The following is a 27,049-nucleotide window of genomic DNA, read 5'->3' as shown; positions in this document are numbered from 1 at the left end:
TGTTCCTTATGGTCACTCCATTCCCAACCTCATGGGCACTGTCGGACCTGCTGCAAGGAGAGATGCTGCTGGTTTGAGGCTCTGGGGAGCATCCACATGGCTGCTCTTCCCCAGGTGGCAGATGGCCAGAGAGACAGGCAGACACCATGTCTGACAGTCCAGCTTGTGTTTTCCTGCCAGTTTAACACAGGCCCTTAAGGAGGATGTAGGAAAACTGGTGGACCAAAGCAGGGCTTATTTCATCTACCCACATTGAAAAAGGACCTGGAGGGTATATATTTTTTCCCACATTACAGCTAAAGCTCACTGTAGAGCAAAGTCCTTCTCCTCTTCAAACCCCAGTCATACCTCCCCTGTCCTGCCCGTGACCATGAGATGCAGCTCTTCACTGAAAAACTGTGGAGTTTATCAGCAAAGGGAGCATTTTGTGAAGGGCTCATGGTGCAAAATGAGGGTGCAGATAAGATGTAGCTGAGACCAGCAAATGAAGTCAAGGCCTGCTTAGAGATCTTTGCATAGTTGAGCAGAACCACCAGTAGACGTGAATATGAGAGCTTCCTACAAAGCCCAGCAAGCCCTATCAAGCATCCAAGCACAGCTTTGCTAAGAAAGAGGCTGTAGCCCAGGTTAACAACTTGTTACTCATGGCAGATGACATGTATGTAGGTGTCCTGTTGTGAACCACAGCAGAACTGATCCTGGTCAGTGCTGTAACTTCCCAGCTCAGTCTCTGCTCAGTGAGGCTCATTCTGAAGGTCAGGGCAGGTTTGCACAGCCAGAAGCTGGTTCTAGCAGGGAGAAGCTGGTGGGAAGAGTTCCTGCCAAGGGCTGGGCTGCACAAAGGCTCTGCCTCAGACTTGCTCCTCTGCACACTAAGGGCACAGCCACAGCTTGTGCTTCACCCTGGGGGGCAGGAAGGCAGAGGTGACACCTTTGGGGAGAAGCAGCCATGACAGATGATCTTCAACTGCCCAAGAAGGGATTGCATCCCATGGATGGCATCTTCAGGAGCAACCTGAGGCATCCCCAGGACTAAGCCTCTTTTCCACTGGCTGCTGTCCCAGGAGAACTCTTTCCCTTCTGCCTCCCATCATGATCTCTGTGTTCCTAAATCCAATTCTAGAATCCAGCTCCTGAATCCAGTTCCCATCTGCTTTTGAGTTCAGTCTGGGACTTGCCCAGTGCTTACCCCCAGTATCAGTGGTGCCAGTGGTACTGTCATTGCCATCAGGGCTTGGGCTGGCTCTTGGTTCATGTCTCTCTGTTTCTGTTCATGGGATTGTTTTTCTTTCCATCCCAGCTAGTTGTTTTTCTTTCCCACCCCATCAGTCTCTCTCCCTTCTTCCCTTTCTCTTCCCTTTGGAAGGAAGAAGGTTTCATGGAGAGCCTCTGACATTCCTCTGGTGGGCATCCCAGCCCTAAACCTTGCAATTAGGTATTCATCCATTCACCCACTCACTCACTCATTCATTCATTCTTTCATGCCACCTCTACCCACCTCCAGAGATAGAGACATGGATCTAACCAGAGCACCCACATCACCAATATGAAGCTGTCTGGATGAAATGGCTGCTGGCCATGGAGACCCAAAGACAGACATCAGAAAGAAAATGCAGAATTTGTGGGCAAACCTGAGTTATCCAGGAAACAAAAGACATAAAAAGCTCCATGTTTTAATGGCACAGAATTGCTGTTGCAGATGTTTTCTGCTGCACTCAGATTCACCAAGCCCAGGACGGCTCATGCATGCTTTGGATGTTATTATGGTGTTTGTACAACCCTCCAGCCTGATGCACATGAATGCTTCAACTGCACATCAAAGCTGGCAGACCACGGCAAGCCCCTGTTCTCATGGCTGGGCTTAATGGTTTCGTTTGCAGTCTCTGTGGCTTCATTTCTGAGACTTGAAACCGTGTGAGCGATGCATCACAGAAGGAATGTAAGACCAGAGGGATGTCACCCAGATTTGAACTCTTTGTCCCAGGAGGGTAAACCTGAAACTGCTCTGACAAGATGTCCCCCTGCAGGGTGGTGTAAAACAAGCTACACATGTGTGCACCCAGATGCCTCCAGGCAGAGACAGATGAGAGACAGACAAATGCATCCAGTTGTAATGCATTAGAATGGTGGAGTTTATGAGGATCTTAGAGGACTTTTTTATTCCTCCTGGTCCAGGCAGATAGGGACCTAAAGGTGACTTACAAGTGAACTATCTTGGGTAAGGAAAGCTGCATTTGAGCAATGATGTGGTGACAATAAGACGTGTGGGTCAACCTGGCTCTCCTGAGGGTTGCTGTTCTGAAACAGAAATGTCCCTCATGTTCTCTCTGTCTCAGATTCATGGTGGTGATTCTGCAATTCTACTCTGTTCTGGAGAGACTCCACCTGGAGCAGCCTCCAACTCCAGGCCCCCCAGTATAAGAAGAACATAGACCTGTTGGAGCAAATCCAGAGGAGGTTGGCTTGTCCGCATGTAAGCCTGAAGGACTAAAGGGCTGGGACCACTGCCACAGACCTTACCACAGAGTCACTTAGAATCATGTAACTGTCAAGGCTAGAAGAGACTTTTGACATCATCACATCCAACACCTCTCTTCTTCAACCTGTTCTACTGAATCCAGGGCATTAACCCAGACAACAAATTCCAGCCACGAAGCATAACGTAGACCACTAAGTGACAGTGTCCTGAGGTGTGTAGGTACCACAGGTGAGTGCCTTTGATCTAGACACAGGTGAATCCCACCAGGAACAATATGCCTGAGGCTCACAGTTAACATTTCACATAACCTTAGATCAGTATATCTCCAACCAGCAGCCCAAAATGTTTCATCCGTGTCAATTCTTGGATACCAGGAGGTTTCTCCTCAATTCCCACCAGTCCTGCAGAGCAGACCTAGCCTGAAATGTGGTAGTTTGATGTCATTTATAATAGTTGTGAGACTTGAAGTGCACCAGTGATGATAACAGGTGTGTCTAAAGGGTTTGTCACGCTTGCTTATTTATCTAATAACACCATCCCTTGGAGGTTTGGCCCAAAACATTGTTAAATGAGCCTGTTCCAATTTGCAGGACAAACTACATCCTAGCAAGAGCCTGAAGAAAAGCACTAGGCAGATGTTGCTGGAATCATAGGATCACAGAATGGTTTGGATTGGAATGGACCTTAAAGATCATCTAGTTCCAACACTCCTGCTATGGCCGTGGATGCTTTCCACTGCTCAAGATCCCATCCAGCCTGGCCCTGACCATCTCATCTACAGACTCCCTGAGCAACCTGTTCCAGTGTCTCGCCACCTTCAGTGTAAGAATTTCTTCCTAATCTTCAGTCTAAACCTCCTCTCACCCATCTTCATTCCATTCCCTTTCGTCCTACCAATACAAGCCCTTGTAAAAAGTCCCTCCCCAACTCTTCCGTAGCAGAAGTAGTATTGGAAGGCTGCTCTAAGGTCTCCCCTGAGCCTTCTCTTCTCCAGGCTGAATAGAATAGAATAGAATAGAACAGAACAGAACAGAACAGAACAGGTTGGAAGAGACCTTCGAGATCATCGTGTCCAACCCATCATCCAACACCACCTAATCAACTAAACCATGCAACCAAGCACCCTATCAAACAGCAACAGCTCCAGGTCTCCCAGACTGTCCCCACAGGGGAGGTGCTTCAGCCCTCTGGTTATCTTTGTGCCTTCCTCTGGACCTGCTACAATATTTCCATGTCTTTCTTGTGCTGGAGGCACCAGAACTGGATGCAGTATTCCAGCTAGGTCTCACAAGAGCAGAGCAGAGGGGCAGAATCACTTCCCTCATCCTCCTGGTCACACTTCTTTTGATGCAGCCTAGGACATAGTTGGCCAGAAGGGCTGCCAGTGACCATTGCTGGTTGATGTTGAGTTTTCCATCACCTGACATCACCAAGTCCTTCTCCTCCAGACTGCTCTTGAGCCATTCCTCAGCCAGCCTGTATTTCTGCTTGAGATTGTCCTGATCCAGGTATAGGACCTTGCACTTGGCCTTATTGAACTTTATGAGGTTGGCATGGGCCCAGCTCTCCAGCTTGTCCAAATCCCTCTGGTTCACATTCCTTCCCTCCAGGGTGTCAACCAGACCACAAAGCTTAGTGCCATCTGCAAACCTGCTGAGGATGCACTCAATTTCACTGTCCTTATTGCCCATGAAGGTGTTAAACAGCACTGGTCCCAGTACCAACCCTTGAGGGATGCCACTGGAGGATCTGGGGCTGCTACTTCAGATGGGGCTTTCATGGCTATTTTCATCTCCAGCATCTGACCCAAGCCTCCCTGATAAGGCAGCTGAAATCTGTGGGTGAAGAATAAAGCTGGGGAGAGGCTTTGCTGTCCAAAAGCAGAATGTTTGTGCTCCTAACTTGTTCTTCTGCTGGTATGAAGGGCAGAGATTTGGTATGTATGTGCCTAAGGAACACTCATCAAGTTGCAACAGCAGGAACTGGAGCTTTAACAGAAAGACTTTTTACTGCAGTGCACAAGCAGAGCTGACAGATGACTCTTACCTGGCTGTGGAGAACAACAACATTTTCACAGCAAGAAATGCTCCAATTTTTGTGCTGCTTCTGGTGTTCTGATGCTCTGCATTGCACCCCCACTTGCATCTGCATCAGAGAGTGATTGTTGGTTGTGAACATTCAATGTGAAACATGCAGATGAAAGAATGTCATGAGATGCAGCAAGCAAAACGCAAGGTTCTACATGTGGGTTGGAGCAATCCCCAGGCTGGGAGATGAGCATTCCTGTTGAGAAGGACTTGGGGGTGCTGGTGGATAAGAAGCTGGACATGAGCCTGCACCGTGCATTCCCAGACGAGATTCAGCTGTGTAGTGAGCTGATTCCCCCAGCAGCATGGGCAGCAGGTGTAGGGAGGGAACTCTGACCCTCTGCTGTACGCTGCTGAGACTTACCTGCAGCGCTGGCACCAGCTCTGGAGTCCTCAGCACAGCAGAGACATGGACTTGTGGGAGCAGGACCAGAGGAGGCCACAGCAATGATGGGAAGGCTGGAAGCTTTCTGCTGTGAAGCCAGGCTGAGAGAGTTGGGTTTGTTCAGCCTGGAGAAGGCTCCAGGAGACCTTCTGGTGGCCTTCCAGTACTTAAAGGGGGTCTGTAAGAAACCTGGGAACAGACTTTGAGCAGGGCCCGTTGTGACAGGACAAGAGGTGGGGGTGATGGTTTAAACTAAAAGAGGGAGATTCACACTGGAGAGAAGGGAGAAATGTTTGACACTGAGGGTGGTGACACAGTGGCCCTGGTTACGGAGAGATGTAGTAGATGTCCCATCTGGAACCCTTCCAGGTCAGGTTAGACAAAGATCAAAGCAAGCTTCTTTAGTTGCAGATCATAAAATCATAGAATTGTTTAAATTGGAATCACCATGGCCATTATACCACGTCCCAAAGTGCCATGTGTACACATTTCTTGAACACCTTAAGGGATAGTGACTCTACCACCTCCCTGGGCAGCCTGCTCCAGTGCCTGATCACTCTTGCAGGAAAGAAATTCTTCCTGTTATCCAACCTAAACCTCCCCTGGCACAATTTCAGACACTAGCCTTTGCTGATGTTTCTGTCTGACAGAGCAGTGAAGCAACATGGATCTTGGTGTGTGCCTCCACAAGAATGAGGATCTCTGCAAGTATTCCCAAACTTCACCCAGCAAAGAAAACCCTCTTGGATGCCCTGTTGACCTGGTTTCCTATGGGAAAATGGTTGCACTTGGGGTCAACTCTATGAACAATTTAAACCTTCACCCCAAATGCAGTGAGAGCATCTAGAATGTCACAGAAGAGTTTGTGTCTTGAGGAGGATGTCGTATTTTGGGGCAATCTCAATGACATCCTCACAAGCTCAGCTGGCCTAATGAGCTCCAGCTAGTGCTGAGTGCCAGCCCAAGATTGATGGGTGTGATGCTGGTGTGGAGAAGTGCTGCACTCATTCTTCCTTTCAACCTCTCATTTTCTTACCAGTTTGAGAAGAGGGAGTAGCCCCAGCAACAACTGAATTTGGCCCCTTGCATCCATGGAATCATAGAATTGTTTGGTTGGAAGAGATCTTTCCGATCATCAAGTCCAGGAGTTAACTAGCACTGTCAAGTCATCACTAAACCATGTCCTTCAGCACCACATCTACATGGCTTTTAAATGCCTCCAGGCTTTTACATGCCTCCACTTCCATGGGCAGCCTGATCCATGAGTGTGTTTGGGGATTTCCTCAATGCTGAGCAATATCTAAAGGCGGAGGGGGGGCAAGAGAATGGGGCCTGAGTCTTCTCAGTGGTGCCCAGTGATAGGATAAGAGACAATGGACATAAACTGGAAACCAGGAGGTTCCATTTGAACGTGAGGGGAAACTTGCTTGGTGTGAGCTGTGGAGCAGGCTGCCCAGAAAGCTTGTGGATTCTCCTTCTCCTGAGAGATTCCAAATGCACCTGGACCTTGTGATCTTGGGAAACCTACCGTGAGTGATCCTGCTTTAGCAGAAGGGTTGGATTGGATTGGATTATCTCCAGAGGTCCCTTGCAATCCCCTGCATGTCAGGATTATGTGATTTCCAGATGATGAATTGGATGGTTCTGAGCACTTTGGGAATGGAACCTCACCAGTGCAATGCAATGGATCACCTCAGAAAGGCAAGGCTGAGCAGGTCACTCACCAGTGGCTAGAAGAGCGCTCAGCAGTGCTAGAAGAGTCCAAGTCTTGTTAACAGCGTCCCACCTCCTGTCACTGAGGTCACAAGAAGCAATGCAATTGCTTATTCTAGAACATGTCAATTTATCCTGGCCTTGAGCACTAATCCTTAATTGATGGAAAAAGAGAAGGAAGATGAATGTTGCTGTGTCCAAGGTTTTCATGGTTTTGGTGCAATCCTTGAAGAAATCAAGCAAGAAGGGGAGGGGACAAGGGTAGTCAGTCCTTGGTTTGTTCTGGTAAACTGGAGACTTTCACCAGTCCAAGTCCCCCTGCATCCCAAAATGTAGGGACATAAGCAATCTGAGTGGACCCTGGGAAGGTGCTGGGAACCAGTGAGGTATCTCAGATGCAGAGGCCAGACACCACTGAAACAGGGAATGACCAGGTGAAAATTCAGCAGTGGGGTGTGCTCAGCTATATCACTGCCTGCCAGAGACATGGAGAAACTTGTCCCTTTTGTGTCCCACCCCCTGTGTCCCTCATATGTGATACACCAAGGTGTAGGAACCTGAAGGCTGGTGACAGTCCTTAGCCCCATGCCTTGGGGAACATAACCTGGAGGAGGCTGGGGAAAGCCACAGTGATGACCCTCTGACACTCCATGAGTGGGTGTTACCAGGGCACTGATCCCTGGGGTGCCCCTCAGGCACTGGGCAGAGAGGAAATGGGGTGGAGGTGGTAGGGGACAACACGAGCACATCAGGCTCAGAGTGCCGCAGGGAAGCCTCATGGAGGGAGTGTAGCCAGGGCTGGGGGCTCTGGGACCGGTAGGAGATGCATGGGTCAGATCCCATGGCACACCCTGGAGTGGAATGGGATCAGCCACACTATGCATCCTGAAGCAGAACAGGCTCAGCTGTGTGGTGCATCCTGGAGTAGAATGGGATCAACTGCATCATTTCATCCAAGCTCTGAGATGGAGGAACCACAGTGCCCATCCCAAAGCGGAATGGGATGATCCACACCAAGCATCCTGGAGCGGAACAGGACACTCCATAGCATGCATCCCAGCTCCAAGCAGAATTCTCTGCACCATGCAGTTGGCTTTAGGGAGCTTTGCACTGCACTTTCCAGAGGAGAATAGGATGGAAAGCACCACACAGCCCAGCTCCGAGTAGGGTGAACCGCATGGTGCATCTGAGAGCACAATGGGATCAGATGAACGTGCATCAGCAGAACAGGCTGCTCTGCACCATGCATCCCATCTCTAAGCGCTGCCTAGGCTGCTTTGGGGCGCTCCACAGCGTGCGTCCGGGGTGGGACAGGACGAATCGCACATCCTGGAGCGGAATGGGATCAGCCGCTCCGTGCATCCCGGAGCGGAATGGGTTACTCCGCTCCGTGCATCCCGGAGCGGAATGGGTTACTCCGCTCCGTACATCCTGGCTCTGAGCGGGATGCACCGCACCGAGTAGCTGGCTCTGGGCTGCTGCGCATCATGAATTGAGAAGAACAGAATGGATAGCACCGCGCATCCCGGTGTAGAACGGGAGCGACTGCACGGCGCATCCCGGAGCGGAATGGGGGCGCTCTACTCCGTGTATCCCGGTTCCAAGCGGGATGCACCGCGTAGCCGACTCTGGGGCGCTCCGAACCGCGCATCCCAGACCGGAACAGGTTGAAGCACACCGCACATCCTTGGCTCCGAGAGGGATGCACCACACTACGCATCCCGGCTCCTAGCGGGATGCACGGCACCATGTAGCCGCCTTTGGGGTGCTCCGCACCGCGCATCCCGGAGCGGAGTGGGATCAGCCGCACAGTGCATCCCGGAGCAGAACGGGGCGCTCCGCACCACGCATCCCGGTTCCGAGCGCAATAGATCGCACGGCGCATCCCGGCGCGGAACGGGATCAACTGCACGGTTGCATCCCGGAGCAGAACGGGTCTCTCTGCACCGCGTATCCCCGCTCCGAGCGGAGCCATCCCACACTTTGACACCGCCCGCAGCCTCTGGGCGCCCGGCAGCGGTGGCGGAGCCGCGGGACACTGGAAGTGGTGGCAGAGGAGGAGAGCGGGATGGGGGAGGAAGAAGGAGGAGGAGGAGAAGGCGGAGGAAGGCGAGCAGCAGCCAGCCACGCAGCTTTGACGTCGGCGGGCTGCAGCTCCCCGGCTGGCGGCACGTAGAGCACCAACGTGACAGCAGCATCGCCGCCCGCCCTCCATTCCCCCACCGCACACGCACCCAGAGGGAAGCCCCCCCACCCCCCACCCCCGCATCCCTCCATCCTTCATCCTCATCCTCCCTCTCCACCACCCCACCCCAACCATGGACCGTTCCGTCGCCGCTCCGCAGGCGCGCTGAGGGACCACCAAGAAGAGCAGGACACACCTCCGTGCTGTGTCGTTCCCCCCCCGCCCCCCTTCCTCCTCCTCACCATCCTCATCCTCATCATCCTCCTCCTCCCCGACGTCACCTCCGCGCCCGCGCAAGGGGTTTGTTGGGGAAAGGGGGGGGTGGGTGGCGGGGGGTGGGGGGGGGTTGTCCCCCGCTCACCATGCGGGGGTCTGGGAGATGCGATGGCATCTGATGGCCGCGGGGCTCAAACGGCTGCGGTGGCTCCGGGAGGAGCTCGGTGGCCCCGGTGTGAGGAAGGGGAGGCGGTGGTCAGAGCTCTGAGGGGGGTTTGAGAAGGGTTTTTAGGGGGGTGGGGGGGTGGGGGGTGTTTGTGGGGAGTTGCGGGTGGGGGCGGCCAGTTTGCTGCCCCAAGCCCCTTCGTACTGCTCCGGAGGAGGAGGAAGAGGAGGAGGAAGAGGAGGAGGGAGGAAGGGGAAGGGAGGGAAGGACCCGGAGCGGTGCCCACCACCGCCTGCCCCCCGCCGCCCTGCCTTGCGCGGGCGTGCGCGGCTCGGCCGCAGCTCCGGCGGGCTCTTGCCTTGTCAACTCCCCCCCCACACCCCAAAACCTTCCCCATCACCCCCCCCCAACCCACCCCTTCTCCCACCCCTCCCGCCACCACCGGGCTGGATATGTGGATGTTCACGTGAAGATGGATGTAGCGATCAGGCTGCTGGGCTTGCTGACGGTTCTGCTGGAGGGCAGCTCCGGGCAAGGGGTCTACGGTAAGTGACCTTGTCGCGACTGTCGCCGAGGGCGGGAGTCAGGGGGTGTATGATAGTGAGGGGGTCCGTTCATCCATCCGTCATCTGTTGTCCCCAACCTCCCACCCTGCGCGGTCGCGGGGGTGGCGGAGGCAGCGGCGTTGCCATGAGACGCTGACATTGCGCGGTGTAAAAAATGGGGAGGGGGGTGTCCAGGGGGTTGGATTTGACTGGTCCCAGTCCAGTATGGAACGAGTGGGTTCCTTCGCTGTTTCTATGAAGGTTTTTCCCGCACCTGCGGAAGCCACCGCACTTGTTTTGTCCGCGGAAAGAAGGGCGGAGGCGAAGCGCAAACTTGCCCAGGTTCCGCGGGACCTTGCCTGGGTTCCGCGGGTGGCTCCGCGGGCGCGCAGCTGTTCTTCTCTCCCCCACCCCCCCGCCCCTTCCCTCCCGGCAGTGACTTGCAAATCGCCCTCGGCGGGCTGAGAGGAGCAGAGCTGAGCTGGTGGCATCTCCTGCCCGGTGTCAGCACCCACGGGCCGGCTCTGGGGCCGCGGATCTTCTTGCTTCCTAACCCCCTACAACGACCTCCTCAAGCTGGCCCCGTGTCGGTAAAGCCCAGAGCTGAGTAGAGCCGGGGGACCGTTGGACCGCGGCGACGAGCGGTGGGGACGCCGCCCGGTGCGGTGGCACCGGCTCCGGTGATGTCTCAGTCTCGGTGATGCTCTGGTCCCTGTGATGCCCCGATGCTAGTGATGCCTCGGCTCTGGTGGTGCTCCGGCTCCGGTAATGCCCTGGCTACTGCGATGCCCAAGTCCCGGTGATGCTCTGCTGCCGGTGATGTCCCGGCTCCGGTGGTGCCCTGGCTGCTGTGATGCCCTGGCTGCTGTGATTCCCCAGTGCCAGTGATGCCCCGGCTCCGTGGTGCCTTGGCTGCTGTGATGCCCCAGTCCCAGTGATGCCCTGGCTCTGTGGTTCCTTGGCTGCTGCGATGCCCCAGTCCCGATATATCTCGACTGCTGTGATGCCTTGGTCCTGGTGATGCCCCTGTCCTGGTGATGACCCAGTCCCAGTGATGCCCTGGTTTCTGTTATGCCCCAACCCTGGTGGTGTTCTGGCCCCAGTGATGCCTTAGTCCTGCTGATGCTCCAGGTGCTGTGACACCCTGGCCCCGGTGATGCCCCATTCCCAGCAAAGCCCTGTTCCCAGTGACGCCTCAGCCCTGGCAATGCTCTGACCCCAATGATTCATGGTCCTGCCCTGCTCCTGGTCATGCCTGGCCCTAGTGATGCCCTGGCTGCTGAGATGCTTCATCCCCAGTGATGCCCCATCCCTGGCCCCAGTGATACCCCAGTCACCGGTGGTGCCCGGTGGTGGTGGGGTTATGTAAGTGTCGCGGTGCTGCTGGGAGCATTGTCTCTGGTTCTTGGTGCTGAGGAGACTTCATGAATTTACCAGTAAATGCTTCGTTTGACATCCACTCCTTCGAGCTCCTGCTCCTGTTTCACCACTGAAATATTTCCTTCCTGCCAGTGAGCAATGTTTCCTTCCCCCCAGCCAGAAATTTACTTCCCACCCCTCCACCCCACATTTTTGTTTTAATTTTGGAGGATTTCAGTGTAACTGAAGATATCTGAGGGGTTTCTGCTCTCAAGCACTGCATTCTGAGCACAGATCCAAGCTCTGGGGCTCTCTGCCTTTCCTAACACACAGCCACATATTGTTGGATGAACTGCTGTGGTGAAGAGCAGAGGGTTTGCTTGGGTTGAGTGTGTTTGGTGGGTCCTAGAGGAAATAAGGAAGCCCTCCCACCTTGGTCTGAACAATACTGTGGTGTCACACATGGATTTGTAGTAAGACTTTTGTTTGGCAAGGCTGCATTTTCCTCCTGCAGGGTGGAATGCCTTAGTTATGAGAAGGACGCTGTGTGAAGGGCTGGGGGTCTGGGGTGGTGAGGGAATTGGAGAAGTCAATCCTGTGTCTGCACTGAGCTTCCATCTGCATTTGGGGTTCTTGCTTTGTTCCTGATGGCTGGTTTGAGCAAGCAGGCAGCTCTCTGCTTCTGCCCCAGATGACAAAAGCCAGGCTCAGGGTATGTCTCCAGCAGTCTGGAGCTCCTGGAAGAGTCCATTCTCTTTGCTAGGACCATTTTGAGGAAGAAGGTTTAGAAGGTAGTACCCTGAATTCCATTAGCAAAAGCCCTGTCCAAGGAGAAGGAGCCTGCTTAGTCCTTTTTGCTTCAGGAAAAGCAGTTTGTGGCACCTGAGCAACTTTTTGTGCCCCTGCTTGAAGATTGCCAGATCCTCAGGCTTCCAAGCATGGTGCATTGAAAACGTCTTGCTGAGTTAATCCACTTGTTTCCTTGCTTCTGCACTGCCTGAAATGCTGGTGCCCCTTCTGAGAGCAGGCAGAGCTCCAGCAGCCTCCTCTGCAAGGAAGTGTTGAGGTTTCACTCCAAGCAGAGGAGAACCTGATAATTCTGGCCATGTTTCTTGAGCATTGCCACCTTCTCCAGCCCTGCATGGAGAGTTTGCTGGCCACATTCATCAGGAGGATCTTCTTTAATTTAAGGGTGATGGAGCAGGGGACCAGGCTGCCCAGAGAAGTGGTGGAGTCTTTATCTCTGGAGACATTCAAAACCTGCCTGGGCATGTTCCTGTGTGACCCCCTCTGGGTGAACCTGCCTTGGCAGGGGGGTTGGATTGAATAATCTCTGAAGGTCCCTTCCAACCTTCTCCATTCTGTGATTCTGTGATGCAGGTGACATTTGCCACTGATTTCCCTCCAGTTCCTTCTGTTGAGACTGTGTCTCTTCAGAACAAGGACCTGTGCCCCCCCAAGACAGAGTCTCACTAGGTGATGTTCATCACTCGAGCTCTGCCTACCACAGATGCTCATCTCTGGTAGTGCAGGGGGTGTAGAATAGGACCTGGAGTGACAGGGAGAGCAGCACCTGAGAGCTTGCTTTGCTGCCTTCAAATGCAGAAGAAATGCTCCACAGTTATGCCCAGCTGATACAAGGAGGAAAATTAATGTCCCATGATGTCTGCCTGTATGTCTCCTCGTTAACTTTCCTCTGCTCCTTCCCAAAGAAACTGAAATTAAGAAAACTGTTTTTCCTGCAGCTGAATTTTAGGGGTGGTGGTGCGTGTGTGTGGGGGGTGGGGGGTGGGAATCAAGGCACCAGCTCTGGGAAGAGCAGGTCAGGGATGAAGCAGCTCTGCCTGGTGCCCACCACCCCTTTCTCTGTGCCACATGCTGTTAAATCAAGGGAAGGGGGAAGAGCAGAACTGCTGAAATTCTTGTCAAGACACAACAATTCCTCAGCTCTGCTTTTCCCAGCTTGGTTTCCTGGTGAAATAATTGAGTTAAAACTCCAGTGCTTGGTGGACTTTGCCTCCCCCTTTCAATTCTGCTGGACTCGCACCATTAATAAAGCAGAAAATGTAGGTATTCAGAACATGATGGTTATCCTCTGATGGAACTTCATGTTACAAGAGGAGAAACTGTGAAATGAGAAAGCTGATGTGACCATGGAGCGGTCTGAAGCTGATGTGGGAGTTGAGGGAGAGGGGAGAGCAATTTCCTCGTCTGTTTTTCCTGGTGGTTCGACTTGGGGGCTCACTGGGGACCTCAAGATCCCCATGAGGTTGATGAGACAGTGGAACAGGTTGCCCAAGTGATTTGTGGATGCTTCATCCCTGGAATTGTTTAAGACCAGGTTGGATAAAGCTTTGAGCAACCTGGACAAGTGGGAGGTGTCCTTGCCCATGGCAGGGAGGTTGGAACTAGATGATCTCAGGCATTGGAAAACATTGCCCAGAGAAGTGGTGGAGTCAGCATCCCTGCAGGTGTTCAAGAAATGTGTGGACATGGTTTAGACATGGTTTAATGGCCACTGTGGTCTTAGGTTGAAGGTTGGCTTTGATGATCTTACAGATCTTTTCCAACCAAAACAATTCTATGATTCTATGATCTTCAAGGTCTCTTCCAACTCAAGCCATTCTATGATTCTATAATTCTATAGCTTCAGGTGCTGAGATGTCCCAGGTTTCTCCCCTACAGAGAAGCCTAATAAATACCAGGAAAGGCGCCTGGAGAACCAAAGTGCTACTATTTCTTTCTGGTTGGGTGCTGAAGGAGCATGGGGGAACTCTCCAAGTGCTATCATGCACTCAGAGCAGCCCCCTCTGCACGAAGAAGGTGATCCCAAGTACCATGAGCATCCACTGTCTCAGGCATGTCAGACTCCCCCCTGCCCAGGACCCAGAATTGAGGGTGGTGGGACACAGGGTGTAAAATGTTGGGAGAAGTAACCAGGGGACCAGCCCAGGCAAAGTAACTTGGAAGGATTTACTGCTCTCTACAACTACCTTGAGGAAGGTTCTTGTGAGGTGGATGTTGGTCTCTTCTCCTAAGGAACAAGTGATAGAATGAGAGGGAATGGCTTCAAGCTGCACCAGGGGAGGTTTAGGCTGGCCATTAGGAAAAGATTTTTGATTGCAAGAGTTATCAGGCATTGGAACAGGCTGCCCAGGCAGGTGGTAGAGTCCCCATCCCTGGAGGGATTTAAAAGTTGTGTGGATGTGGTACTTGTAGATATGGCTTAGTGGTGGCTTAGATAAAGTAGGATAAAGTTGGACTCAATGATCTTGAAGGTCTCTTCCAACCCAGTTGATTCTAAGATCCTATGACTAAATGTCAGGTTGTCCTTGTTCCTGTTGCAAAGCATCAACAATTACCCGATGGGCATAATTTTTGTCATGGGTTTATATTTTGTCAAGAAGCAGGTTTGGGAATGAGGAACCCAATCCCCAGAGCTGGCACCTTGCCCCTCTCCTGATTGGTGTCTGTATCTTGGGGCGGGGGTGGGAGGGGTGTAACAGGGTCATGCAGCATGGAGAAAGATCATCCAGTTGCTTCCAGCCACCTCTTTATGTTCACAGATTCACAGAATGGTTTGGGTTGGAAGGGACCTTAATGATCCTCTAGTTCCCACCTCCCTGCCATGGGCAAGGACACATTCCAGTAGACCAGGTTGCTCAAGGCCTTGAACACCTCCAGGGAGGGGGCAGGATGGTGATGATACTGTGGCACACTTGTCTTCCTGGTGGGATTAATGAGTGCTGCCTTTGGAGGTAGGAATATATGTGATCTGGCCTTTCTTTGCCTAACTCTTGCCTTGATGGAACAAATGGATTGGAAGGATGAAAGATGGGAAAAAAGGGAAGAAGAAGGGGGAGAAAAAAGAGGGAAAAAAAAAAGATGAGAAAGAAAAAGAGCCTTTTCCTCCTTGGAAAGGCTGGTTGCCCATTTCTGCTGGTGAAGGCATCCCCTCGGCTCACCAAACCCAGATGTCACGGCGGTGGCAGGGAGGGGACGGAGGGTAATTTCCGCGTGGCTGCTCGCCTGGGCCGGGTGTGAATGAGGGTCTTGTGTGGGTCGGTTTAACCCCACACAATTCAGGATATTGTGTGAGGGAAAAGCGTTGATCCCGCAGGAACAGGGGAGGAATTATTGTGGTGCTGCAGGGGCTGGTGGTTCCGAGCCAGCTGTGAGCTTCCTCCCATCACCCAGCTCCAGGAGGAGGCTTTTTTTTCTTTGCAGGAGCCAACTGATGGCTGAGAGCTTTAACTCTTAACTGAGCCCCCAGAGAAGGAAAATCTCCTCCTCCCTCTCAGGCTGCAGATGTTGACGCTGGGACTGCAGCAGTGGGTCTAAGATGAACTTCATCTTCAGCTATTAAACCACCTTGGTAGCATGGAGAGGTGTGGAAGCAGACACCACGCGTCTTAGGGACAGCCAAGGTCCTTTGGTTGATTGGGATTGACTCTGCTCCCATGGTTCTTATTTGTGCCACAGGTAAGGAGCTGGGCAGCACCTGGTGTGGCAGGAGTGAGGGAGTTTTGGTGCATTTTGGGGGCTGGTTTTACCCTGGGGTGCAATGGTTTAGGCCAGGTTTGATGGAGTCTTGAGCAATTTGGTCTAGTAGGAGGTGTCTCTGCCCATGGCAGGGTGTTTGGCACTTAAGAACATGGTTTAATGGCCACGGCAGGCTGAGGTTGAATGTTGGACTTAAAGACCTCTTCCAACTGAAAAAAATTTCTGTGATTCTATGACTCTAAGATGATCTTTAAGGTCCCTTCCAACCCAAACCATTTTCTGATTCTATGATTTGAAGTCTGGAGTTGCAGATGGATAAAGTCAAATTATAATGCTTGATGGTAAATGTGCTGGAGGTCAGCAACACAGACTGAACTCAACTCCAGGTCTGCTGAATTGCTGCAGAAACTTCCATCAGGTCTTGCATGTGCTGTGTGACCGGTTTGGCAGCTTGGAGCAACCCTTCTGGCATGTAATGAGTTGTCTCAGTGCTGTGCTGGATGGTGTCCCAGCTCATCTCATTCTTCCAGGAGCAGCTGATGGCTTGGTGGATCTCTGGTCAAAGCGTTAACTCGGTGTGAGGAGAGCTGGGGATGTGGTGGCAAGAAAACAGCCTTGAAGGGAATAAAATAGAAGCTCTCCTGGCTCAGAAGAGCAAAATCCATTTTAATTAGGAGCAGTTGGATGAAGGAAGGAAGCAGATGAATTATTAAAGTGTAGTTGGATCTTCTCCCCTCAAATGTTTTCTGGGATCTCCTTTGGTGAAGGGATGATCTGCCCAGTGTCAGCCTATACCTTCATGTCTGTATGTATATGTTCTTGTACACTGGGTTTGCTTCAGTATGTCCTCTTCCAGCAGAACAATCCTTCTGGATGGCAGAAACCCAGTCATGAGCCAGGGTGGAAAAAACACAAGCAGGGAGGATGTTCCCTGCTCCCTTCTGCCAGCACCAGGACACTCTCATTCTTCTTCACTTGGAGTCAGGGCTAGAAGTTGTTTCTTCAACCATGTTTCTCCAAACTGGAAAATCCCCCCCTGCCCCCCTTTTTTTTTTCCCCTAGAAATTTTTTTTTTCCCCTAGAAATTCCCCTAGGATTGTGAGTGTGACTCGCCAAGGCAAGGCAGCTTGGTCTGTCTCCACGATCTGGAGTACTGACCCAGTACTGAATTTAATCATAGAACTGTTGAGTTTGGAAGAGATCTTTGAGATAACCAAGTCCAACTGTTCACCTAGAGCTCACAATTCCACCACTGCTGCTAGCATTCACAGTGCTGCTGCTTCTCCATCACTGCTGGAAGAAACTTCCCTTGTCACCACACCAAGTCCCCAGGTCTAGCTGCTCATTAGGTCCTTCAGTTTTGCTTTTTATAGTTCCTCTTTCCAATTTTGAGCTATGTCTGAACCTGGCTGAATGATTTCCTGCCACCTCCATAAAAAATGGTCCTGCTAAATATAGCTGAAAATGGAGGGAAGTCAGTTTGATATTCCCAGACAGGTTTTGAAGCCTTGTTCTTTTGGTAGGAGGTCTTTCAAGACATAGTGGTTACCCAGAGAATCATAGAATCATTTTGTTTGGAAAAGATCTTTAAGGTCATCAAGTCCAACTGTCAAACTGAGACCACCGTTGCCATTAAACCACATCTCAGAGTGTCATGTCACCCAATGTTTCTTGCACCAGGGATGGTGACTCCACCACCCAGGAGCAGACCAGTGGCCCAGACTGGGAGTGCTTCTTGTATCCATGAGAGGTTGAAGAACCAAGTGGTTGTCTTGAACATGCTTAAAGGCCCACACTGTTCTTGGCAGAGATCCCACCTTTCATGAGTGCTTCTTGTATCCATGAATGTTTGAAGGACTAAGCAGTTGTGCCAAATGTTCTCTTGTTCTTTTAGGTCCACATTCCTCTTGGCAACATTTAGCTTGCTTTTGGTATCTTGGTTGCTTGTTTTCAGAGTATGTGGGTACCAAGGAGGTTTGGAAAGAAGGTCCTGTGAGGAGGGACTAGAGGAACTCCATGTGTTAAGGTGGTTCAGTCAAACTGAGGTAGATAAAAATGGAGATAAATTCATGTTTTAACTATCTCAGAAAGGAAGAGGCAGATAGTGATGAAGAGCTACCTTCAAGCAGCCACCTCAAGTGTTGGAGGAGGCAGCAGCAACCATGTGAGGTTATTAAAGCCTATGGTGGAAATAAGGATGAGGGTTTTTTTATCTGGAGAACCAAGCTGGTGGCACAGCTCAGCAAGAGATGTGCTGGACTGATGTCCAACGTCTTTGCTATGCAATCAAATGTTGCTTCTTCAGTTGGCAAGCTTGTAGCAAGGGAGGATTGCTGAGGGAACACTCCAGCTCATGGAAACGCGAGAGATCAAGCCAGATGAGACCCATGGTCTCTCCTGGTCTCAAACTGCAGGAAGCAGTTAATCTATTTCTAATATATAAAAGGAGTGATTGGAGTAATGTGTGTTAGGAAACGGTCTGGATTTTAATTATGCCATTAATAAATTACATGACTAAACCACTATGTGTCCTTCAGAGTGAAGCTGATGAAACTCGATGTGGGAAGGGATGAGATGGGATCAAGGGGCTGAAAATTCCTTTTTTGCCCCTTGGTGTGGGTAACAGAATCACTTCCCATGGGCTATCTGATGTGTAGAGCACAGACCTTGTTCTGGCTGTGGTGGGCATTGCTCAGGAGATCACAGCCAGGTTTTTGCCAGGTGGCCTCCATGTAGCAGCATGCCTGGGTCCCACTGGCTTCAGTATGAGAGCAGTGCACAGGTATCAGAGGAATGGGGCTCTGGAGGTGTTTGGGCCAAGGAATACCATGCTCTGAAGTGTAGGGGATGAGAAAAGACTCACCAAGCCCTGGCTGCTCTGCTGGAGCCAGATCTTTGGCCTTCATGGTGCCAGAAAATGTCAACATTCCATGGCATTTTGTCTCCTGTGACTCCTTTGCTGTGAAGAAGGAGGACACTTGGCTATGCTGATCAATAGATAAAGGGTGGGGGGACAAGAGGATGAGGCCAGACTCTCCTCAGTGGTGCCCACTGACAGGACAAGGGGCAACAGGTACAAACTGGAATCCAGGAGGCTCCACCTGAACAGGAAGAAAAAATGTTTTGGTGTGAGCATGCTGGAGCCCTGGAGCAGGCTGCCCAGAGAGAGAGAGATTGTGCAGTCTCCTTCTCTGGAGTTTCCAAAGCCACCTGGACATTGTGACCCTGGGCAAGCTGCTGTGGGTGCCCCTGCTTTATATCATTAAAATGACTCATTTGCCTGTGGGGTGGAGGAAAATGTGTGGGTAGGAAGGTGGTACCTTCTTGTATGTGCTTAAAACACGTTCAGGGAGGTGGGTTCTTTGTTGTGGTGCTGAGTTATTCTACAAATTCTTGAGTAAAGGTCGTAGAATTGCCTCATGGTGGATCTATAGGGGTGCTCTGGATCCATCACTGCTTCTGTGCCTCACCTGCCACATGTTTCTCTAAGTGTGTGTGAAGTGGATGAAGTTCTGAGCAAAACCTGTTCTAGTGGAAGGTATCCCCGCCTGTGACAGGGGGCTTTGAACTAAATGATCTTTAAGGTCCCGTCCAACCCAGTCCGTGCGATGGTTCTGTGTTGTGGTGCCTGATATTTAACTGGATCCCATAAAGGAAGGGTGAAAAATCATGATTTAAGGAGAAATGAGCCACTGGGACATCCCTGCTCTAGGTTCACGGAGGTTGAATCTGGGGCAGAAGGAGAAATATGTAAGTTAGTGGCGAAGTGGTTACCTCTAAGAGCTGCAGAAGTCCTGCCAGGTGGTCAGAGTGTTGTAGCCTGGTGGGAATGTGCTGGGGGGTTATGCTTTTTTGGCTTTGTGTTGGGTTTTTACCTGCTTTCATTGAAAACAGAAGGCAATTTTCAAACAGGCATCTCAAAATGAATGATTTCACTTAAAAACTGTCAAAATATTCAAATGGTTCCCAATTGTTCTAAAAACTGATGTCAGGATTTTATGGAACATGTCAGGCTTTTGGAATTGACTTCTTTTACTTTTGCTGGAATACAATGTTATGGGAGAAGAGAAGAAAAAAATGTCTCACTTGAGCTTGCACAGGTATGAGCCACATTTGATTTGTTGCCTCCCAAGTCTTAGGTCAGTGAGAAGTGAGATGGTCTCCAACCACACACAAGAAAATCTTTCTCCTTCCAGTAATTTCTCCTTTTATAATGGTTGTCATTGTGCCATCAGCTTCATTGGTACTTATGTTTAGATTGATCTGTTGTAAATGAGTGAGGTTCTTGTCACTACTTGGCTCTCTGTCTGGCTAGAGGTCCAGCTTATGATGCCAGCTGGGTTTTTTTCTAGCCTCTAGTGTCCTCCTGTATTGCAGCACCAGGTATTTGATGGTCAGTTAATCCATTGTACCTGACTCTGAATGCCAGTAGTGGCATGGCTGGGCAGTTGTTTCAGGTGGCCCTTCCCATGCAGAAACTGGGATGTCTGTGTCAGAGGAAACCAGGACTGAAACAGTTAATGTTTAAAAATGAGACTTTTAATGAGATGCAAATTAATCCATATTGTTGTCAAGGTCTTCCTGGCTTGCATGAAGAAGAGAGTGACCAGGAGGTCAAGAAAGGTTCTCCTCCCCCTCTGCCCTAGGGAGGACACATCTGGAGTACTGGGTGCAGTTCTGGGCCTCCCAGTACAAGAGAAAGAGGAAACCACTGGAGAGAGTCCAGTGGAGGCGATGAAGTTGATAAAGGGACTGAAGCATCTCTGTGAGGAGAAAGGCTGAGAGACCTGGAGCTACTGAGCCTGAGAAGAGCAGCTTGAGAGCATCTTCTCAATGCTCAGCAAGAGCTTAAAGACCTGTGGGGAGCAAGAGGATGGGGCCAGACTCTTGTCAGTGGTGCTCAGTGACAGGACAAGGGGCAAAGGGCACAAAACAGAACCCAGGAAGTTTCATCAAACAGGAGAAGAAACTTATTTGGTGTGATGGTGCTGGAGCCCTGGAGCAGGCTGCCCAGAGAGGTTGTGGAGTCTCTTTCTCTGGAGAGATTTCAATTCTATCTGGACATTGTGATCCTGGACAAGTTACTGTGCTCCTCCTTTAGTAGGTGGTTTGACTATATCTCCAGAAGCCCCTTCCAGCCCTCACCATGCTGTGATTCTGTGCTGTGAACATTCAGCCTTCTCTTAGCCAAAGGTGCATTTCCATAGCCAAACACGATCTGATCTGTAATCTACAGTCAGCCAGGCTGAAGAGCTTTTCACTAATGAGCTGTGAGAGCTCATCTGAGGCAGAAGCTCTCCCATTTTCTAGTTAGTTTAATTAATGTATATATTTTGCCTTTTAGGAAAGCCTAACTCTACCTCAGGCCGCTGAAGAAAAAGAGAGGGAAAAAAAAAGGCAATTTTACTGTTTCAGCTGAATATTCTCATAAAGAGAACATCTTGTTGCCTACAGCTATTCCAGTCTCCAGCAAAGTAGAGTCCTCAAACTTTAGGGGCTTCCAGAAGTGTAATACTAATACCCTGAAACTAAATTCTCCTCCAACAAAGCCCACTGGGATTTCACTAGCAGACTTCCCCCACCTCTCCAGCATTCACGTAGGAGCCTCCCTGAGAGCCTTCTTCTCAGTGTGGTGTAATGAATAAGAAGGGTGTGGAATTTCTGGGTGGTTTTGTTTCAAGGATTTTCTTCTGGTGCAACCAGCACCAGAAGAAGAGGACACAGTCTCAAGCTGCGCCAGGGGAGGTTTAGGCTCGAGGTGAGGAGAAAGTTCTTCACAGAGAGAATTGTTAGCCATTGGAATGTGCTGCCCAGGGAGGTAGTGGAGTCACCATCCCTGGAGGTGTTCAAAAGGGGATTGGACATGGCACTTGGTGCCATGATTTAGTAGTCATGAGGTCTTGGGTTACAGGTTGGACTTGATGATCTTTGAGGTCTCTTCCAACCTTATTGATTCTATGATTTTATGATTCTAAGTTCACAAAATGCATTGGGTTGGAAGGGACCCTCAGAGGTCATCTTGTTCAACCACCCTGCATTGAGCAAGTACATCTCCAACTAGAGCTCAGGCCCCATCAAGTTTGAGTTTGAATGCCTCCAGGAATGGGGCCTCAACCACATCTCTGGGCAACCTGCTCCAGTGTTCCCCCACTCTCATTCATAAAAAGTCCTGCAGGAGTTCAAGGTTCAAAGGCCTGAAGCAAGGATGAGAAGTGAATTTCTGAACATGGGGTGTGACTCCTTCCCATCTGTACCCACCAAGGTCTGAACTCCTTCACTCTTGGGTCATTTCTCATGTCCCTTTCACAGCTGATGTTCTGGAGAGACGGTTGTGTCACATGGTCTTCCTGAGCACTTCAAGTAATAGTGAAACCAGAAAACTGGGTAGTCTATTACCTATAGACAGTGTTGTCTTGCCAGTGTGAGCTGTCTGGTGAGCCCTGGAAGCCAGCTGATGGCCACTCCATCCTGGGGTGGTAGCCACATTGTTATACTGGAGATGAATGTGGCAAACTGACCCATGAAGGCAAGTGTAGTCTTGTTCTCCAAGCCAGGTGTTGCAAAGATGGCACAGACCCAGTGTCCACATAGCAAACAGGATCTAGATTTGAGACTTTCAGTTCCAGCTTCCGGAGATGTTCTATGGGGCAAAAGTATTCAATCCAATGCCCACAGCAAAACTCTTTGTAGCTGGAAGTAAAGCACATGCATAATGGTCTTATCCTCCCAGAACTGAGTTCCTCATTGCTGCTTGTGGATGGAACCAAAGCTCATCTGCTCCCTCCTGCAGCTATTCAGATGACCAAACTGGGAGAGGTTCTGCCGAGATGTGTTGCCACAAAATGTCTACATTTGTGTTCAGAGATCTACTGTGAACACCTTGCTCAGGAGCAAGTAAGATCTTGTGGCTTGCATCCCATGGGAATCCTGTCTCAGCAGAGCAGGGTGAAGAGACTAGGGCACTTCCTCTCTGAGGCCAGGCTGAGAGAGTTGGGGTTGTTCAACCTGGAGAAAGGGAAGGTGAAGGGAGGCCCTCTGAAAACTACCTGAAAAGAGGTTGTAGTGAGGTGGGAGTTGGTCCCTTCTCTGTAGTAAGGAGTAATAGGACAAGAGGAAATGGCCTCAAGTTTGTATCCAGGGGAGGCTGAGGTTGGACATTAGAGGAAAATTCTTTGCTGAAAGGATTGTCAAGCCCTGATCCAGGCTCCCCAGGGAAATTGTTGAATCCCCATCCCTGGAGGTCTTTAAAAGAAATCTGGCTTAGCAGTGGACTTGGTAGTGTAGCTATGGTGCCGAGGGACCAGCCTTTGTAGAGTTAAAGAATGACTAGACTTGATCTTAAGGATCTTTTCCATCCAAAACAATCTTATGATGCCTCTCCAGTTTGTGTAACCATGCTGCTTGGAGCAGTTTTGACCTTCATTAGTTGGTTTCTGATGCAGGGGATGCAGAAATAAAGCAGATGGGGAGTGTGCCCTAATGAGGACAGCTGAAGATGAATCTGTGGGTCAGTAGCACTCCACCATCGAGGGCTGTACAGCCGTAGCTAACACAGCAATAAATTAAACTGCAACAGTAGAGAGGGCTGGTGTTGAAAACCTGCTTCACAAATTGGTTGTGCAGTGAAATATGTCCACAGAAGAACCTGTCTGTCATTCATTGTCTCCATTTAAAGCCCGATCTGGTTTGGGGGTCTTGGTTTTAACCAAGTGTTTGGTTTAATCAAATCAAAGTGTTAAAGCACTTTAAGGATTTCAGTGCCAGCAGAAAGGAGAATGCAGCACCCCCCAAAAAAAACCCCAGGAAATAAATTTCATGATGCTCAGGGAGGCTGTGCCTTCTCCAGCCTTGGAGAAAGACATAGGGAAGAATATTTTTTCTGCAGACAGTGGTGAAAACTTGGGTCATGTTGTCAAGAGAGTGGGGGATGGCCCAGCCCTGGAGAGATTCCAGGTCCAGTTGTTTGGGGCTCTGAGCAACCTGCTCTAGTTGCAGATGATCTTGAAGTTCTCTTCCAACCTCGTCTGGTCTATTCTATTCTATTCTATTCTATTCTATTCTATTCTATTCTATTCTATTCTATTCCATTCCATTCCATTCCATTCCATTCCATTCCATTCCATTCCATTCCATCACATTCCATTCCATTCTATTCTATATACCTGCTGACTGCAGAGGGATTGGACTAGGTGACTTTTAAAGTCCCTTCCAACCCAAACCATTCTTTGGCAATATCCAAAAGCTGTCTGGCTTCAAAACATCCCTGAAGGATCATCTTCCTAGTGTTGTTGATGTTGTTGAGTGTCTGTTGTGCTAGAAATAGATTCTGGGCAGTGTTGTTACTTTGCAGCTCAGTTCCTGCTCAGTGAGGCACTTTCTGAAGTCCAGGGCAGGTTTGCACAGCCAGAGGCTGCTTCTAGTGGGGACAAGCTGACAGGGAGAGCTCCTGCCAAGGGCTGGGCTGCACAAAGGCTCTGCCTGAGGCTTGCTCCTCTGCACGGCAGAGGTGGCACCTGTGGGGAGGAGTGAATAGGACAGCTGACTCTCAACTGCCCAACAAGGGATTGCAGCCCATGGACAGCATTTTCAGGAGAGAGCTGAGGCACCCCCATGGTCAAACTACTTCTTCCCTGGCCAGTGTCCCAGGAGGACTCTGTCCCTTCTGCCTTCCATCCCAATCTGTGTGCTCCTGAATCCCGTTCCAGAATCCAGCTCCTGAATCCAGTTCCCATCTGCTGCCAAGTCCAGTCTGGGACTTGCCCAGTGCCTACCCCCAGCATCAGTGGTGCCAATGGTGCTGTCATTGCCATCAGGGGTTGGGTTGGCTCTTGATTCATGTCTCTCTGTTTCTATTCCATAGGATTGTTCTTTCCATCCCAGCTGGTTGAGTTTCTTTCCCAGCCCATCAGTGCCTCCCCCTTCTTCCCTTTCTCTTCCCTTTGGGAGGCAGAGGGGTTCACGGAGAGCCTCAACGGAAGGATTGGAAATACTAGTCAAGAGCTGTGGTGGGAAGGAGGGAAAGAGCAGGAGGAGATCAATCTGTAACTGACTGTAATGACTCACCAGTGGCTTTGCTCTTGCAAGGAATGAATGTGCTCCTTCCTTCATCAGATCCTCCAGACAGTGAATCTACAGCACTTGGCTGCTTGTTCTGCAGTTATTAGCTTATAAAGCACCATATGGGGGAATATTCAATAAAGCACTGGCTCTTTGAATACTGAGTGATGTTGGCTGATGAGACTGGTCCTTCTGAGGATGGCATTTTTTCTGGCTGTGTTCTTGTTGTCTGCTCTGGAGTTTTTCTCATGTCCTTCTCAGAACAGTGGATATGGGTCAGAACCACTTAGCACAAGAAGAATGTGGTGTATGTAAAACAGAATTGGACTTCTACTGTCTAACCTGGAGGGGAATTGAAAGGGGTTGTTCAGCCTGGAGAAGAGAAGGCCCTTAAAGGGGGCTAAAAGATACTTTAAGGGGGGTTGAAAGAAAGCTGGGGACAGACTTCTGAGCAGGGCATGTTGTGACATGACAAGGGGTGATGGTTTGAACTAAATAAGAGAGATTAAGACTAGAGAAATATTTGACACTGAGGGTGGTCAGACCTCGTCCCAGGATGCCCAGAAAAGTGGTAGGTGCCCCAACCCTGGAACCATTCCAGGTCAGCTTGTTTAGGGCTCTGAGCAACCTGCTCTAGTTGCAGGTGTCCCTGCTGACTGCAGGAGGATGGGACTAGATCACCCTTGAAAGTCTCTCCCAGCCCATAATGTTCTTATTCCATGAGTGTGTCAGCTGCAGGGCCATTGTATACCATGTTCCCAGCACTCTGCAAGGCTTGTACTGATGCTGCATGACCATCTGCATGGTGTTCAGTTCTTAAAAGAACATAATGTTGTTCGTGAAGCACATGAGATGTCTAATAGATGAATGAGGATCATGATCTTGTGAGGTTTTAGAAGCAATTCATTACAGCTCTTAAAGCTTCAGCTCTGGCTCCCTGATGTTGTTAAATTTAAGTTGTTGACTAGAGAAGCTGTTGGGTTTATTGCCTTGCACACTGGAGTAGAAGGTTTACCCTGGCTGATCTCTGTGTCTCACTGCCTTGGATTAGGTTATTGAGGTGGCTGTGTCTGGCACAGGATGTCTGCCAGTTATAGTCCAGCAATTATGTAGCACTGGTGCCCAGTTCCTGGGGCTCCTGATGAGCTTAGGCAGAGCTCAGTGCTGGTGTGATGAGGATAATGTGAGCCCCGAGACACCTGTAGTGGTGGCTTTGATCTTATTTTAGCAACATTTAATTCTCATGTCCATCTCCACAGTGGTGAAGTCATCATCCCTGAAGGTGTGCAAGAAATCTGGGACATGGCAATTTGGGACATGGTTTAATGGCCATGGTGGTCTTAGGTTGATGGTTGGAATTGGTGATCTTAGAGGTCTTTTCCAACAAAACCAACTCTGTTCTTCTTGTCCTTGTCTCTATCATTCTTGTCTTTTCCTTCTCTTTTTCAAATTCTATGTTCTGTCTGAAGATAAAGAAAAACTTACTTGATGTGAGGGTGCTGGAGCCATGAAGCAGGCTGTCCAGAGAGGTGGTGGAGTCTTCTCTGGAGAGATTCCAAACCTGCCTGGACACTATGATCTTGGGCAGGCTGTTGTGGGTGCCCCTACTTTAGCAGGTGGTTTGGACTGGATGACCTCCAGAGGTCCCTTCCAGCCCCTATCAGCCTGAAATCTTGTCTTCAGCAAGCTGCCTGAGACCTTTTCCATGTGCCCTGTGTTGGAGACCAAATTCTTCCTTCTACTTCACTCAGCTCCAACATCTGAAGCCTGTTGAGTTTGCTGTTTGCCTGTCTACCAGCATAAAGTGCAGGGAGTATGGATGCTTCTCCCAAATGGCTCAAGATAGTTATCATCTCTTTAAAGTAAAGGAGGAGAGATTCAGATTAGATATAGGGGTGAATTTTTTTATACTGAGAGTGGTGAGACCCTGGCCCAGGTTGCCCAGAGAGGTAGTAAATGTCCAATCCCTGGAACCATCCCATGTCAGGTTTTTTTGGGGGCTTTGAGAAACCTGCTCTAGTTGCAGATGTCCCCACTGAATGGAAGGGAATTGGAGCAGATGGCCCTTAAAGGTCCCTTCCAACCAACTAGTCCTTGGTCTTGTGTTGCTGCAAGGAGAAAACCTCGTGTCCATGAGAGTTGAAGGACCACCCCCAGAAGATACTAGAACCTGGTCTACTGAGAGGTATTCTTGGCCATGGAAGGGGGTTGGAGCTTGACAACTTTGAGGTCACTTCCAACTCAAGCCATTCTGTGATTCTAAATTTACAAGCCATTTGTGGGGTGTCATGTTTGCATCACAGTTACCAGAGGATTGTGTAGGTTGGGAAGCTCTCCAGAGACAGGGAGACAGG

General features: G+C 50.3%; 1 protein-coding gene across 2 annotated transcripts in view; it reads left to right on the top strand.

Annotated features, from left to right (window-relative positions):
* The first annotated feature begins 9,458 nt into the window (after positions 1-9,458).
* Positions 9,459-27,049, top strand: part of MDGA2 (MAM domain containing glycosylphosphatidylinositol anchor 2) — a 351,915-nt gene continuing 334,324 nt past the window's right edge. Inside the window, exon 1 of one of the 2 annotated variants that reach the window (XM_054161626.1) lies at positions 9,459-9,776. In XM_054161626.1, the coding sequence (XP_054017601.1) occupies positions 9,704-9,776 (73 nt within the window). In that variant the 5' untranslated portion in view covers positions 9,459-9,703. The remainder of the gene's footprint in view (positions 9,777-27,049) is intronic. The other variant, XM_054161625.1, reaches the window with a different exon arrangement.

The sequence above is a fragment of the Dryobates pubescens genome, chromosome 5, assembly GCF_014839835.1.
Source record: "Dryobates pubescens isolate bDryPub1 chromosome 5, bDryPub1.pri, whole genome shotgun sequence".
NCBI classification, from domain to species: domain Eukaryota; kingdom Metazoa; phylum Chordata; class Aves; order Piciformes; family Picidae; genus Dryobates; species Dryobates pubescens.
This window is presented reverse-complemented; position numbering and strand designations above follow the sequence as displayed.